A 14,580-nucleotide genomic window follows, 5' to 3' on the forward strand; every position below is an offset into this window, starting at 1 on the left:
AGTCCCTCTTAACTTTCAGGGCACAGAGAGGGGACCCTGGCCTGACCACCACAGAGACAATGACTTCCTAGAAACCACTGGTTTCAGGTCTTAACCAACTAACATTCCAGTTTAAGCTCTTCTTCCTGCAATGCTCTCATTTCAGATGCAAAAGACAGTCTGGATCCAGAGGTCTGTATCCAGCATGGATGAGGATTAAAAAAGGCCCAAGAGCTGCTAGAATAAATGTCAGCATTCAAAACTCAATGCATGCACTTGACTTACAGGAGAACTGCTAAAGATCACACATGGAGCTTCTTCACTCTTTGTTCGTGTTTCTAGCAAGCTGGATTATCTACTTTGGGAGAGATATAAATGGACTCTAATGACAGAAGTGAGTAGAAGCGGCAGGAGTGCACAGGTGAGAGACAGACAGAGGTAAAACTCAGCCACTAGCACTCAAAGTCCAATGCCAGCAAGCAGCTTCACAGAGCACAGACCTCAGTACCTCCCGTGGCCTCATGCCGGTGCAGCTCAGCTCAGAATAAGGAGCCTGGATTGTTAAGAGAAGGTGAGAGGCTTTTCAGTGTCCTTTGCCTATGGAAGCAGGGAAGCATGCCAGACCTGCAGAAGACTCTAGTCCAAAAGAAAACATGTTTGGGCTCTTCAAGGGCTAGGTTTTGACCAGCTGAAAAACTGTCTGGGGCAACCTCATGACTGACAAAGATCCTGTATACACAGGGAGTGCCCTTGTTGTCATATCATGCATTTTAAATGAATGAATGCAAACTGCAGATCAAAACCTGAGTGTGAGGACAACAGCAAGGAAATCTAAATGAGAAACCTAGTTGTTTCAAATAGTTTGGTGTTCTTAAGACTTCGAAAGCATGCTTGTTTCTCTCAATTATTCTAGAATTGGGGATGGTGCATAATTCAAATTAGCTTACTGCAGCTATTAGTACTTCTTTCGCTTAAAAGACTGGCTTTTCTTGGCTTACCAGGAAGGGAAGGGGGCTATCAGGCAGTCCCTGGAGCTACAAGTTATCTTAAGAACAAAGAGGAGCCCTCCGTGGGCTGGGGACCTACCTGTTGAGACCCTGGCAGTAGCCGATGTCTGGATTCCGCCAGGAGAAGGCGAGCAGGACGTTGCGCAGCTTCTGAATGCCTTCCGAGGTGGGGCATGAGTAATGCTTGTTGTTGGGCAGAGTCCGTAGCAGGTCCAGCTCGATCTGCTTGGAGGCTGGGTTCTGTTTCTCCAGCGCCTTCTGAAGCAAAGTCTGGAAGTAACCAGGCTGAGTGCTGTCCTTGAACTTCTTGATGTGACGGTCCACACACCACTTCCACACCTTGGAACGGTGCTCATGTGGGATGCCCGCACGGACCAGGTTCTTTAATTCTGGGGAACACGTCATCTCCCTGTTCACTGTGCTCGCAAAATAGTTTTCCCACTTGACCCCAGTGGAGACCTCCTGGTTTTCTGTGAGGTAGAGGGTCTTCAGGTCCAATGCCCGGACTTTGGCGACCAACTTCTCTTCCTCGTCATCCTCTGGGACAGTCTTAAACCCATAAATGTCATATTCACTGTTGAGGAAAAAAACGAAAAGTTAAATGATGCAATCTGGCAAAAAGGTCAGTGAAACATGAAAAAGAACCTAGAAATCTACTCATATCTAAATGGCACTGTGATATATGACCAGGCATTTCAATTCAGTGAGGAAATAATTAACTTCTCAATAAATAACTGGTGAGAATAACTGGCTATCTGTATGGAAAAAACTGCTTTAGATCCCTTCTTGATACTACACAGGCAAAAAAGCAATCAACTCTAGATGGTCGAAGCACTCAATGTAAAAGCACAGAAAATACAAGCAAGACTGCAAACACAAGGCTGATAAATTTGGCTACATTAATATATTAATACATGTGCATGTATGTTTATATAGCATACATATACACATGCATAACACTTATGCTCAAAAAATACCATTTTAAAAAGTAAAAAGACAAGGGAGAAAACATTACATTAGTAAGATACTAGGAATGAAAAAGAATTAAAGCTATGGTAGGCAGAATAATGGCCCCCAAAGACGTCCCTGGAATCTGTGAATATGTCACATTTAGTGGCAAGAGGTACACCGTGTGTGGAATTACAGCTATGGCCCTTAAGACAGCAAGGTTATCCTGGATGTCCCAGGTGGGACCACAGTAATCACAGGAGCCCTTAAAGTTGAAGAGGAAAGTAGGAGAGTGGACCAGAGAGATGTGACAAAGGAAGAAGAGTCAGAGGGATGTGAAGTGGGACAGGGCTTGGACCCACGGTTGCTGGCTCTGAAGATGGAAGAAGGCAGCCACAAGCCAAGGAAAACAGGTGACCTCGAGGAGCTGGAAATGGCCACACCTGATGACCAGCAAGAAAACAGAGACCTAGCCCTACAACCAGAAGGAACTGTATCTTCCAACAACTTGAGTAAGCAAGGACACAAACTGTCTCCTAGAACCTCCAAGAAGGAATGCAGCCCTGCTGATACCCTGATTTCATCCAGTAAGACCATGCTGGACTGCTGACCTACAGAACCGTTACACAGTAAATATGTATCACAAACTTAGCAACTTAAAACAATGATGGTGATGGCAGTCACAGGAAACCAAAAGGAGGCCTCTCACACACCGCTGCTGAGTCTGTAAACCTGTAGGAGCACTCTGAAAACCGGATCCAGCAGAGCTGAAGATAAGCACATCCAGCACTGGAGAAACTCTCACGCCAACACATGGACACATGGATACACATACCACTGATGTCTAGTGCATCACAGTTTGTAAAAAGAAAAAACAGAACTACTCTAAGTGTCTACCATGAGATGAAGGAATAAAAAAGTGATATACAAGGAAGCTGTGTAAGGCAGATAAAAAAAACTGCTCAGGGGCTACATAAATCCATCTGTATAATTTCAGAAAACCATGTTGAAAGAAATAAGTCACAAAAAGGTATGAATATGGTAGGATTAGCATATTAAAAAGTGTCTTCAATTAGAGGTACACATTGAAGTGCTGAAAGCAGAAATGACATGTCTGGTCCTTGCTTTAAAATATATCAGAAAAAAAATTTCGGAGGGAGAGGATAAGAAGAAACAAGATTGGCAAAATGTTAATAATTGTTAAATTATTGGGTAACAGTTACATATGGGGGTGTCATATGATGCTACTACTTTGAAATTCCATAATGAAAAGTTAAAAGTAACTCAATATACACAGTTATTATTCTACTTATACAGAAAGTTTGAAAACATACAACAGATGGGCAGATAGCTGGGCTCTGTCCTCATGGGAGTCAGTCCCCAAACCCCACTCCCGAAACACAGCAGGAGAGCACAGCGTGGGGAACCTGGCTGCCCAGACTGGGGTCCTGTCCTGGCCACTCCCTGGCTGTGTGACCTGGGCAAGTTACATCACCTCCCTGACCCCAGCTTCAGCATTTGCTGAGGATAAAAACACCCTCCTCACTAAGTGTTAAACATGAGCAGTGGCACAGCTCCTGGCACACAGACCTCAGTAGTTTTGTGACAATGGCATTGGTTGTATTCCAACAGCATATTTTTTACCTGTCATCTGAGTAGCATGGACAAGGCAGGCCAGTGCTCTAAGCACAGAGAAGGGAAAGAGCAGGTCGGGCTGAGGCAGGGCTTCCCCTGGGACCAGGGTGGGGCAGGAGAAGCCAGGCATAGTGGGGGTGGAAACAGGAGGAGACTGGACTAAGTGCATTCACAGACTTCTCCTGCCAATATTTCATGAAACTCATTTTTTAGAAACTAGGATATGAAGGTTCTTAATCCAAGATACATCACAGGCTGCCAGACTCCGTGATTTTCTGAAAAACATATGCAATACTGTGTGTATATCCAACCGCATTTTGGGGCCAAGTGTCTCCATGGCTTGAATCAGACCCTCAGTGAGTTCTGAACCACTGGATCAGGTTACCCAAGTATGCTTCCCTTACAGAGAAGGCCCAGTTACCCACTTAGGGGCTCCTTTGCTTTCAAACTCCCCATGAGTGCAGTTGTACCCATGGGTCTCTGGACAAGATTCTACTCCTCGGAGGACTGGCTCCTCTTATAGCAAGACTGGCTAGCATCCACGGTGGCACGGTACATGCAAGAAAAGTCTTGAAATCAAAAGACCTGGGCTGAATCCCAGCTCTGTTACTTGATTATGACAGCAAGATTGATGAGATTACCTGTTCTAATGACTGACAGTCCTTGTCATGAGTATCGAAGGAGACACGGAGAACTGTGTAAAGTTCTTGGTAAGTGGCTACTGTGCTTAAAGCGGGGCTTGAGAAATGGGTCCCACCACCCCCAGGAGTCACAAGCATCTTTACCTGACAAGATGAGGTTTAATGAACGCTTGCTCTGGATGCTCTGGACTCTCAACCTGCAGAGCGTCCTCCAGCAGCTGGGCTATGACATCCCGAGCAGGCCCCTGTTCTTCTGAGCAAACTGGGGTCTTCATTTCTTGGAGCAGTATCAAGTATTTGCTTTCTATCTGGCAGAGCTTGGCTTCCAGGCTAGAATACTGCAGAGAATGTGGGAGTTACCTCCTTCCAGACAGACACACAGGAAGAGCAATCCTCAAGTATCTCAAGCAATCAATGAATGACAAGCCCAGAACCACTAGGAAGTGAGCCAGAGAGAGACTATATCCCAGGCAAGAGATGAATTTATGCCACAGGCCACTTGTCTTATCTAAATGGTCCACTAAGCCCCCTCTTCCCTCTGGGGGAAGTACTGGTAATAAAGTAATAAGCACAGAAGTACTGGTAATAAGGCTTTTGCATGTCAACACATGAGTTCTGGACAGCGTTGAGGTGAACAGCAGAAACCAGGCCACACACTCATTACTGAAGTCAAGCTGAGCACAACTTGGCACACAGGCCCCAAGCAGCCACCTTATGGTATTTCAATACTTTCCTAGGATGCTATGACCCAGCACCAGCTCCCATCTTCTACCTTATCAGACAAATCAACACATCCCTCGAAAACATGCAGGAACAAGGCCTGGGAAGATGCTCTGGGGACTGTTCAAAAGGTATATGAGGCATTTAATAGCTGCCGACACAGTGTCACTGAATTTCATTTGATTATCACTGGAATATCTATGATGTCTGTACACTTCGCAAAGCCCTCTTTGAAAGAGAAATGAAAGGGAAAGTCGCTCAGTCGTGTCCAATTCTCTGCAACTCCATGGCCTATACAGTGCATGGAATTCTCCAGGCCAGAATACTGCAGTGGGTAGCCTTTCCCTTCTCCAGGGGATCTTCCCAACCCAGGGATCAAACTCAGGTTTGCATCAAACCCGCATTGCAGGTGGATTCTTTACCAGCTGAGCCACAAGGAAAGCCCAAGAATACTGGAGTGGGTAGCCTATCCCTTCTCCAGCAGATCTTCCTGGCCCAGGAATTGAACTGGGGTCTCCTGCATTGCAGGCGGATTCTTTACCAACTGAGTTATCAGCATAGTCACATCTGACTCTCACACCAACCCTATCAGATTCAGAGAAGGCATCATGCTCACCACCCCCACTTAATAGACACGGAACTGACTCACACAACCCAATAGCATAAATCAAAAAATCCAAAAAACCTTAATTTGGGGGACCTCAGAACTGTGTCTTTTTTTTCGATAAAGTTCATTACACCTGTGAATAAAACCCACATCTCAGGGCATTTCTACTGTCTTCATCACAAAGTGAAATTAATCAGTGCTATCACTATATACATTTTAAATACATTTTGGTATCAGTAATCATATCCCTTCAAGCATGGGGGTTTAACTGATTTGAAAGCATGTCCATTTTTGAATAGTTTCTGAATCACATCATCTCCCACCTGAGGAGAGAATGTACGCACCCTGACCTACCTTTGCCATCAGATCCCTCTCTCTTCTTTCTGCATTTCTCCGTAGAGCTGCAAGTTCCAAGATTTCCTTATTTAGAAATTTATTTTGGGTTTTGTACCCCTGTAGATTATCCTGTTGGAAAAAAAAAAGTTCATCGACTCACACTGGTTGAATGTTGATTATCCTTTATAATTAATATTTTGCTGCCTTACCAATCAAATAGCCCTTTCTGAAAGTGAAAGTTGCTCAATCGTGTCTGACTCTTTGCAACCCCATGGACTATACAGTCCATGGAATTCTCCAGGCCAGAATACTGGAGTCGGTAGCTGTTCCCTTCTCCAGAGGGTCTTTCCAACCCAAAAATCGAACCAGGGTCTCCTACATTGCAGGTGGATTCTTTACTAGCTGAGCTACCATGGAAGCCCAAAGGGGGCACTGCGGCTAGCCCTTTCTAAGTTAGAGCAAGTTCTAAGGAACTGAAAATGATTATTAGGCACTTTCTGATTAAGCTTTATGGCCACCCTTGGCAAGGGAAGGAAAGTAGGGACCACTGCATGATGAAGGAGATCGGGAAATAAATTTACTTGATGGTGGTGATTTTTCTCAACTGACCTTAGGAGAAATAAGTAGGACTTATGCCCTAAATCTATGCAAATATTTTATCTACCCATATACACTGAGGTGGTACAAAAGGTAATGTCTTATATTCATCTTGTTTTTTAACTAGAGAAACTGAACAAACTTTCTGTCCATTCTCATTTTTACTTATCCAGTTTATGTAGAAAAGGCTATACATATATACAATGTTCTTAAGAATTACACTTAATAATGAATACCTATAGCCTACAATGTATAAGGCACTTAAGAGATTATGTTCCTCAATTTTTTTTACATTAAAAAGATTTCAAACTTATGGAAAAGTTGGAAGAAAAGTACAATAAACACAATATACCCTTCACCTAAATTTTCCAGTGGTTAACTCTTGACACGTTTGCTTTATGTTTTAAGAGAACATCATAATGACTTTCCTAGTGGTCCAGTGGTTAAGAATCTGCCTGCCAAAACAGGGGACACAGGTTTAAGCCCTGGTCCGGGAAGATTCCACATGCCACAGAGCAACTAAGCCCATGAGCCACAACTACTGAGCCTGCGCGCTCCAGAGCCCGTGCGCCACAACAGGAGAAGCCACCACAATGAGAAGCCCACGCACCACAACTAGAGAAAGCCTATGTGCAGCCAAGGAGACCCAGCACAGTCAAAAATAAAGAAATAAAGAAGAAAAATGAGAGAACGTCACAAGCTAGTGACAAGTTCACCAGGTCCAACTCAAAGTTCAGATCTGGCAGAAGCAGATGCTGTGTGTTAGCTTCAGCCCTTGAAACTCTGAGCAAAGGAAGGGAAAGGTGATCTTTGAGACAATTCGGGCAGTGATCTCTACATGCTCCCTACCAAATCCAGTCTTTTACAAATGTGTTTGTCCCCTACTCTGTGTGAAGTTCCCGAAGAATCTCTGATCCCTCAACCTCAGGAGGAACTATTCACGATAGTTCCAAGGGTGGTCAACAACCACCTTGGTCCAAGGCCAAGGCAGTCAAGAAAGGCCCTGACCTTTGTGCTGTCCCAGGACAGAGACTGCGGCCCCTCCCCAGAGATGTGTCCAGAGATGCCCACATCTCCAAACTGGGAACCACCGTGGCGGCATACAATTTCCCTTGAAAACACAGAAGAATGAAAATGTTCCCGCGGTCCCTATAATCGCTAACACTTACAGAGCAGCTAAGCATGGGAGAGACCCTCAATCTCACTTAAACCTCACAACGCTACTCTTTGGCAACTGCTCATCATCTCTGTTTCCTAACTGAAGAGCTGTCACAGGCAGGCCGTGCGATGACTAAGTGTGGGTCTGGGAGGCAGGCCTGCTGGGCCCCTGGCCAGGGTGCTTGGCCTCCAACTCCCACCTGAGCTCTGATCTGCATCACACATTCTCAGTCTCAGCAAGACCACATGTCATGAAAAGGACTGGAGACAGCCACTGTCAGACCCTGAAGGAGGTCCACAGACTTCCTTTTCTGATCTAAATCATGACGTTCTCCTTTCTTCTGGTGTCTGGAAGCGCTCGTATTTGGAAACAACGAGCAAACATCACCAAACGGCAGGCTGACTGAAGGAAGGTGAGCTAGAGGGCAACTGAAGAATACACTGGACTGTGACGGGCACAGACTGGGCAGTACAAGGTGGGTCGGGGGAGCAGGACACATGTCTTTGAGTTAGACTTCGTGCTTGAGTCTAAGGAAGTCCTGACAGTGCATCTCAAGGATTCTTTCTCTAGAACGACAATCACAGTCTTCACTTAAGACTCTAGCAGGAAAAAAACAACAACAACAACAACAACAAAAAAAGACTCTAGCAGGGGGACTTCCCTGGTGGTCCAGTGGTTAGGAATCTGCCTTCCAACCCAGAGGACCAGGGTCCCACCCCGGTCAACGACCTAAGATCCCACATGCAGTGGGGCAACTAAGCCCGCATGCCACAGCTACTGAGCCCACGCTCTGGAGCCACAAGCTGCAATGAAAGATCTCACACGTTGCAATTACGACCTGATGCAGCCAAAAAAATAATGATTAAAACAAAACTCTGTGGGATACCAGGTGTTCTGTGAAGGCTTTACATGGACTACCTCTTTAAACCCTTACAAGACTCTATGAGGTGAGTGCCATTTCTCAGATGAGGTGAACCAGCCTGCCTCAGGTCAGAGGTCATTAGTGGTAAGGCTGGATTTGAATATAACCAAGTTTGGCTTCAGAGCCCAGGCTCAATCTAAACCACCTCACCATACTGGGCCACATCCCCTTCCTCATTGGTGTTTATTACAGTTGTGATTCTGCTTTTTTCATTTTCATGCTTTCTAAACTAAACTCTGAGCTCCAGGAGGACAGAGACTGTCTGCTTTGTGCAGAGTACAAAGCCCACCCCATGGCCGGCTGGCTGAATGAATGAGTACCAGGCAGGAAAAGCTGTATGTATGAAGTTATTCACGTAACAGCAAATCACAGGAAAGAAGAGAGAGGCTGATTAAATAATGATGACAGAATCAAAAGGTGGATAATGTGGAATACCCCCCTGCATGCCCCGACATACACCGTGGTTCCACTCGCTGGTAAAACGTGCTCCCCTGCAGAGCACCACTCACTGCAGCCTGGAAACCAAACACCCTGGTGCTTCTCTCTAAATACTACCAAAGACAGATATGCTTGCAAAACATAAAATTCAGTTGAGGGACTTCCCTGGCGGTCCAGTGATTAAGACCCCGCCCTCCCAATGCAGAGGGCCTGGGTTCAATCCCTGGTCAGGGAACCAGGTCCCACAGGCTGCAATTCAGAGGTCACAGAAGGCGACTAAAAACCCCATGTGCTGCAATGAAGGCTGAAGAGCCCATGTGCCGCAACTAAGGCCTGACACATCCAAATAAATACAAATAATGAATAATAAAAAAATTCAGCCGACATTAAATATCAGACTGTAAAAAGGGATGTAAAAAAAGACTATAAAAAGGGACTCTAAAAAAAACTATACGAAAGGGATGTATATTTAAGGTTGGGTACACTCTAGCTTGCACATATACACAAAACCAACTTTTACTGGCAACACTAACCAAGACCTTTTTTTTTTTTTTTTAACACGGCTATTTTTGTAGCAGTTATAATTACAAAGTAAAGAGATTGAGGGCTTTGGTGCTGCTGTTGCCCTTTTGGTTTTTCTCACCAATAAATCCTTCTGGCCTCACATTTCTACTGGGTGCTGTCCCTAAGAAGTGGTGACCACAGGAGGCCACAAACATTTCAACAAAGTCGCCTATTATTCCAGAGTTTTACTTTCCATTTAAGAGTTATCTTTAAGGTCCAGACATGACTAACAGTCATCCAGTCCATTGACACTGCATGACAGGGACTGCTAGGCATGAAGCAGGCTCAGTAACGATCTCAAAAGTGGCACGCCTTTGCCCTTCAACAATAAACCGCATTTGGGGACAAAATATCCTCGGTGCCACATTAACTGCAGCCAGCTGAGGAAGACTTTGGGGCCAGCTGGGACGGATAGTTGCAGATCTGTGTGGGGACAGCTCGGGTCTGGGTTATACCAAATGCCTCTATCCTAGGGGACACATCTCCACCTGAAACTTCTCCAAATCGAGAACTGATGGCAGAAAAACTTTGGGGGCCCTCTCAGTGGCCTGGCTGACAGTGTCCCAATGCTTTTCAGCTCTCCCCTGGGGCCAGATAGGTTTCTCCACAGGACAGTCACCTGCCCCCTGCCTCGCAGCATTCTCTGTGCTCATCTGCTGGTCACCACCCCAGGTGTGACAGGGAGAGCCACCTCTGGTCAGGAACCAGCCTCCCGTCCTCAGGGGCAGCCCAGAGAGGCACACGGGGAGGAGACTCTGCCCTCCGTGCTGGGCGTCAGGACACCCCTGCCTTAGGCATGGGGGCAACTGACTCTGTGAAGGCCCTTCTCCCAAGTATGCTGGGAGTCAGGGTCCGCTTCTCCACCTGAGCCCACGCCAGCGGTCAGGAACGATGCTCCCTCACCTGGCCTCCACAGTTTGCCAAGGCGGCTGTGCCGGTGACGGTCCATGCACAGAGGAGGCAAAAAACAGCCACCAGAGGTTACATGGAATAAAGAAGTTCTAAGGGTGTATAAATAGAGAAGTCACAGCTGCAAGGGAGGGGAAAGATCTGAAACTGTTCTGAGCTATGGCGACATCAATGGACTCAGACTTTCATTTTCCATGGAAGCTTCTTAGGAAACTAATAGTTATCTGACCAGGAGTCTTGTGACACTTTTTTTTTTTTTTTTTAAAGGGCACAGCTGCTTTGCTGTCACGCCAAACTAGCTCACCGAGGCCAGGTGCTCTAGAATGACATCAATGGACAGACTGTTAGCGGATCTGGGGTTTCTTTTCCCATAACAGGCACCCAGGCCCTGCTCTTACTTTCAGCCAGTCCAGTTCCAGCTGGTCCCTGCCCGCGGGGGCGGCCGCGGGAGAGCCAGGCACACAGGTCGGGGAGGACGCGCTGCCCTCGCACTCGCTGAGCTGCCGGGAGAGCTTCATGATGACCTCGTCCTTGGCCTGGATGGTCTCCATCAGCATCCCCAGCCGCTCGCTGAGCTCACCCACTTTGCTCTTCAGCATCTTCACTTCCTGCTGAAGACTGTCCTTCTCCTGGTTGAACCTCTCCAGCTGGTTGGTGAGGCCCAGAATCTGGTCGTCCTTCTGGTGCAGAAGCCCCAGTGTGTCCTGCGGGACCCCATCACAGAGGCGGCTGCTTGTGAAGTACTTGTCGTACTGGGAGGACCGCACCGTCTGCTGCAGCAGCCGCACGAGCTCCTGGGAGCCAGGGAAGACGGATCAGGGAGCAGGGATGGGAGGAAAAGCAGAGGTCACGACAAGTCTACACAGAGCAACCATTAGAGTTTGAGCAAATGCAGAAATTTAATGGAAATACTTTAATACCCAACTTCCTCTTGAAGGATCTCAAAAAATAGAGAAGGAAAAATATTTGTTCCATAAAGCCTGTCTGCAGAGAACAATGATAGGAAGCAGGAAATGGTGGACAGGCAGACTGCAATTAGCAATGGTTCCCAGTGAACATTCATCCATATTAAAACATCTGAGCTCTAAGTTCACTGATCTGCCGAGGAATTAAGTATAATTAGGTGTGATCAGCTCAAAAAAAGCTGCTATTTAACAGGATGTGGAAACTCTTTAAAAAAAAACTGTTCACAGGGCTTGGGCTGGAATTACGCTCAGAGAGTGGGCGAGGTGCAGACAACACGCTCCCCAGTTCACGCTAAGGGTCTCACGCTCCTCAGAATTTCAAGTATCTGTGAGTAAACGAGCAAGCAGAGCAGTAGGGCCTACATCAGTGGCCACGGCAATACATAACTCTCAGGGGAAAAGCACCTTCTGGGAAGTAACAGAGTCAGAGAAATAAGAGAGCCGGGGTCCCTGGCTTGCTGATGTGAGATACCACACAAACGTTGAGGAAGGAGAATTACCTTCTGACTGGCTAAGTCTTTTCTTAACCTTTCTAGCTCTTCCTGCTGGTTCTGGACAAGCAGCTGCATCTCAGAGGCCGGCTTGCTGGTGCTGCCACTGCCTGATGGCACCTCGGGTGAAGGGTCACCAATACTGTGGCGATTTTTGTATGATCCAATCATTTCTTTCAAAGGGCGCTTTCCTTTATAGGGAATACGTCCAAAATCAAAGGGAAATCCTGAGCCAGTTATTCCTACATAAAAATAAAAGCTTGTTTAAGTTCAGCCCCGATCTTCCTTTCTGAAATTCCAGTAAAATACATTAAAATACATTCATATCATCGTCTAAGGAGTTCTGCGTGTATCACTGTGCTCCTACCTCGTTCCTGATGACAACCAAACTTAGAACCAAAGATGATCTTTCACGTGATCACTTTTAAGGAAAACTTTCTCTATTTGATGGCTCAATTTTTGCATTGAAAGTGTCAGTCACTCAGTCGTGTCTGACTCTTTGTGACTCTTTGTGACCCCATGGACTATAGCCCACCGGGTTCCTCTGTCCATGGAATTCTCCACGCCAGAATACTGGACTGGGGGTTGCCATTTCCTTCTCCAGGAGATCTTCCCTACCCAGAGATCGAACCTGGGTTTCCCGCACTGCAGACAAGACTCTTTACCACTGAGCCACCAGGGAAGCCGAGAACGTTTTCCCTGAGTAGGAACTGAACCTGGGCCACGGTGGTGAAAGCACTTAACTCTAACCACTAGACCACAGGGGAGGTTTCATGTTTAATGCTCAATTTCTGCATTAAGACAGGTGAAAAAAAAGGTTAGACTGTACATCAGTACTAATGAGGAATTTATGACAAAACTGTACTATACCTCTCTCAAGATTCTTTTGTAATGTTAAGTTTGTTTCTCCAAAGATCCGTTCGAAGCCTATATGTTCACATCACCATTTTCCAATTTCAGGTACTTTGAGGACCAAAGAGAACAGAGACACAGACCAGGGGAAAACACAGTTGCTCCAAGTTCCTACAGCATCAGCATCCTGAGCACAAAGTATCCCTTCCCCTGGGCACCTCAGTGAGGGCAGGGCCTGCATCTACAAGGTTAGCAGGCAGGACTTAGAGATACACTAGGGATCCCTGGCTGCTTGCTTTCTGCTCATCTGTATTTACTAAAAAAGAAAAAACCAAAAAATCCCACAAAAAACCCAAGTTTATGTTTTCTTAATTGTAAATCCATTTTATTCTCTTTCTTAAAAATACTAAGATAGCCAAATAAATTCTAGTGTAGATGGGTTTGAATATATATTAAAAATGTAAAGAGGAGACCCAAGAGTACATACTATACAGATTCCATTTCTATAAATTTAGAAAGCAGGCAAAACAAAATCTACGATGTTAGGAGTCAGGATGGTGATTGTGGGGTGGAGGGAGTGGGAGGTGATGCAGTCACTCGAAGGGGGTCTGGGGACGGGGGCTGGCCCTTGGCACTCTCCTGTTTCTTCAAGTAAGTGCTGGCTACATGGATATGTTCACTTTGTGAAAATGCATCAAGCTATGCATTTCTGACTAGAGGGCTTTTCTGGATGTATAAAGATTAGCTTGTTGCTGTTGTTGTTGTTCAGTCATTAAGTTGTTTACAACTCTTTGGGACACCACTGACAGGAGCCCATCAGGCTTCTCTGTCCTTGGAATTTCACAGGCAAGAATACTGGAGTGGGTTGTCATTTCCTTCACCAGGGTATCTTCCTGACCAAGGGATCAAACCAGCATCTCCTGCATTATAGGCAGATTATTTACCGCTGAGCCACCAGGGAAGCCCATGGAGGTTAGTTTACTTCCCATGAATAACATGGACAAGAAGCTGGTGGGCTGATTCCTGATTCACAGGAAATATCCATGAATTAACAAGATAAAAATCAGAGACATCTTTGTCTCTCTGTGTCTTTCACATGGGCTCCCTCTCAAAGGGCCAGGGGCTGAGCAGAGACTAAGAAGGCCCTGCCCTCCAGCAGTGCTGGCAGTTCATGCCTTAATCAAGTCACTAAGCCTCACTGATTCTTCCTTTCCAGTCTTGCTACTGTTCACCCTTCCAGTTCATCCCTAGAGTCTCTAGGGGAAATCAGAACCAACAATACTTACCTTGAACAATCCAAATCCCCAGCCTCAATCCCTGTTCCTCCAGGAGGTTTTCCCAGTTCACAAGGAGCCCCTCTACGGGATGCACCCCCGCCCCCACCCCGAGCTGTGCCACACACTGGGTCACAAGGCATGCTCAGCTTGGCCATATCTTCACTACGTCACACTGGACCATAGGCTTCCATGTGATCATCCTGCAGATCATAAGTGAACTCCCCACCAAAGCAAGTCATGGTGGTCCTTTCCCAGGGGACAGAAAAATATTTCCTTTAGTGAACATGTGCTCTCAGTAAAGATTTCCTAAAACTCTGCCTCCTATTCCTGCCAGCCTGTGCCAGAAGCAAGCACAAGGAAGAATATCAAAATTATGTATTGCTATTTTACATTTAAAACATTGATATTCCCTCAATGGATCCATGGCTGTGGGACCATGAAAGGCTGCTTAACAAAATGCTGACGGAGAAATGTATGAATGAGTCAGGCTGACGCCTTAAATCCTGATGGAGCTTAGTATCACAGAAAGAGGG

General features: G+C 46.1%; 1 protein-coding gene across 1 annotated transcript in view; it reads right to left on the reverse strand.

Annotated features, from left to right (window-relative positions):
* Nucleotides 1–14,580, reverse strand: part of TBC1D2B (TBC1 domain family member 2B) — an 88,842-nt gene that overhangs the window by 17,210 nt on the left and 57,052 nt on the right. Inside the window, exons 5-9 of the mRNA XM_061158892.1 lie at nucleotides 11,928–12,160; nucleotides 10,861–11,256; nucleotides 5,892–6,002; nucleotides 4,355–4,548; nucleotides 1,066–1,560 (exon numbers count right to left, since the gene is read on the reverse strand). Coding sequence (XP_061014875.1) covers nucleotides 1,066–1,560; nucleotides 4,355–4,548; nucleotides 5,892–6,002; nucleotides 10,861–11,256; nucleotides 11,928–12,160 — 1,429 coding nt within the window. The remainder of the gene's footprint in view (nucleotides 1–1,065; nucleotides 1,561–4,354; nucleotides 4,549–5,891; nucleotides 6,003–10,860; nucleotides 11,257–11,927; nucleotides 12,161–14,580) is intronic.

This window comes from Dama dama, chromosome 13 (assembly GCF_033118175.1).
Source record: "Dama dama isolate Ldn47 chromosome 13, ASM3311817v1, whole genome shotgun sequence".
NCBI lineage: Eukaryota > Metazoa > Chordata > Mammalia > Artiodactyla > Cervidae > Dama > Dama dama.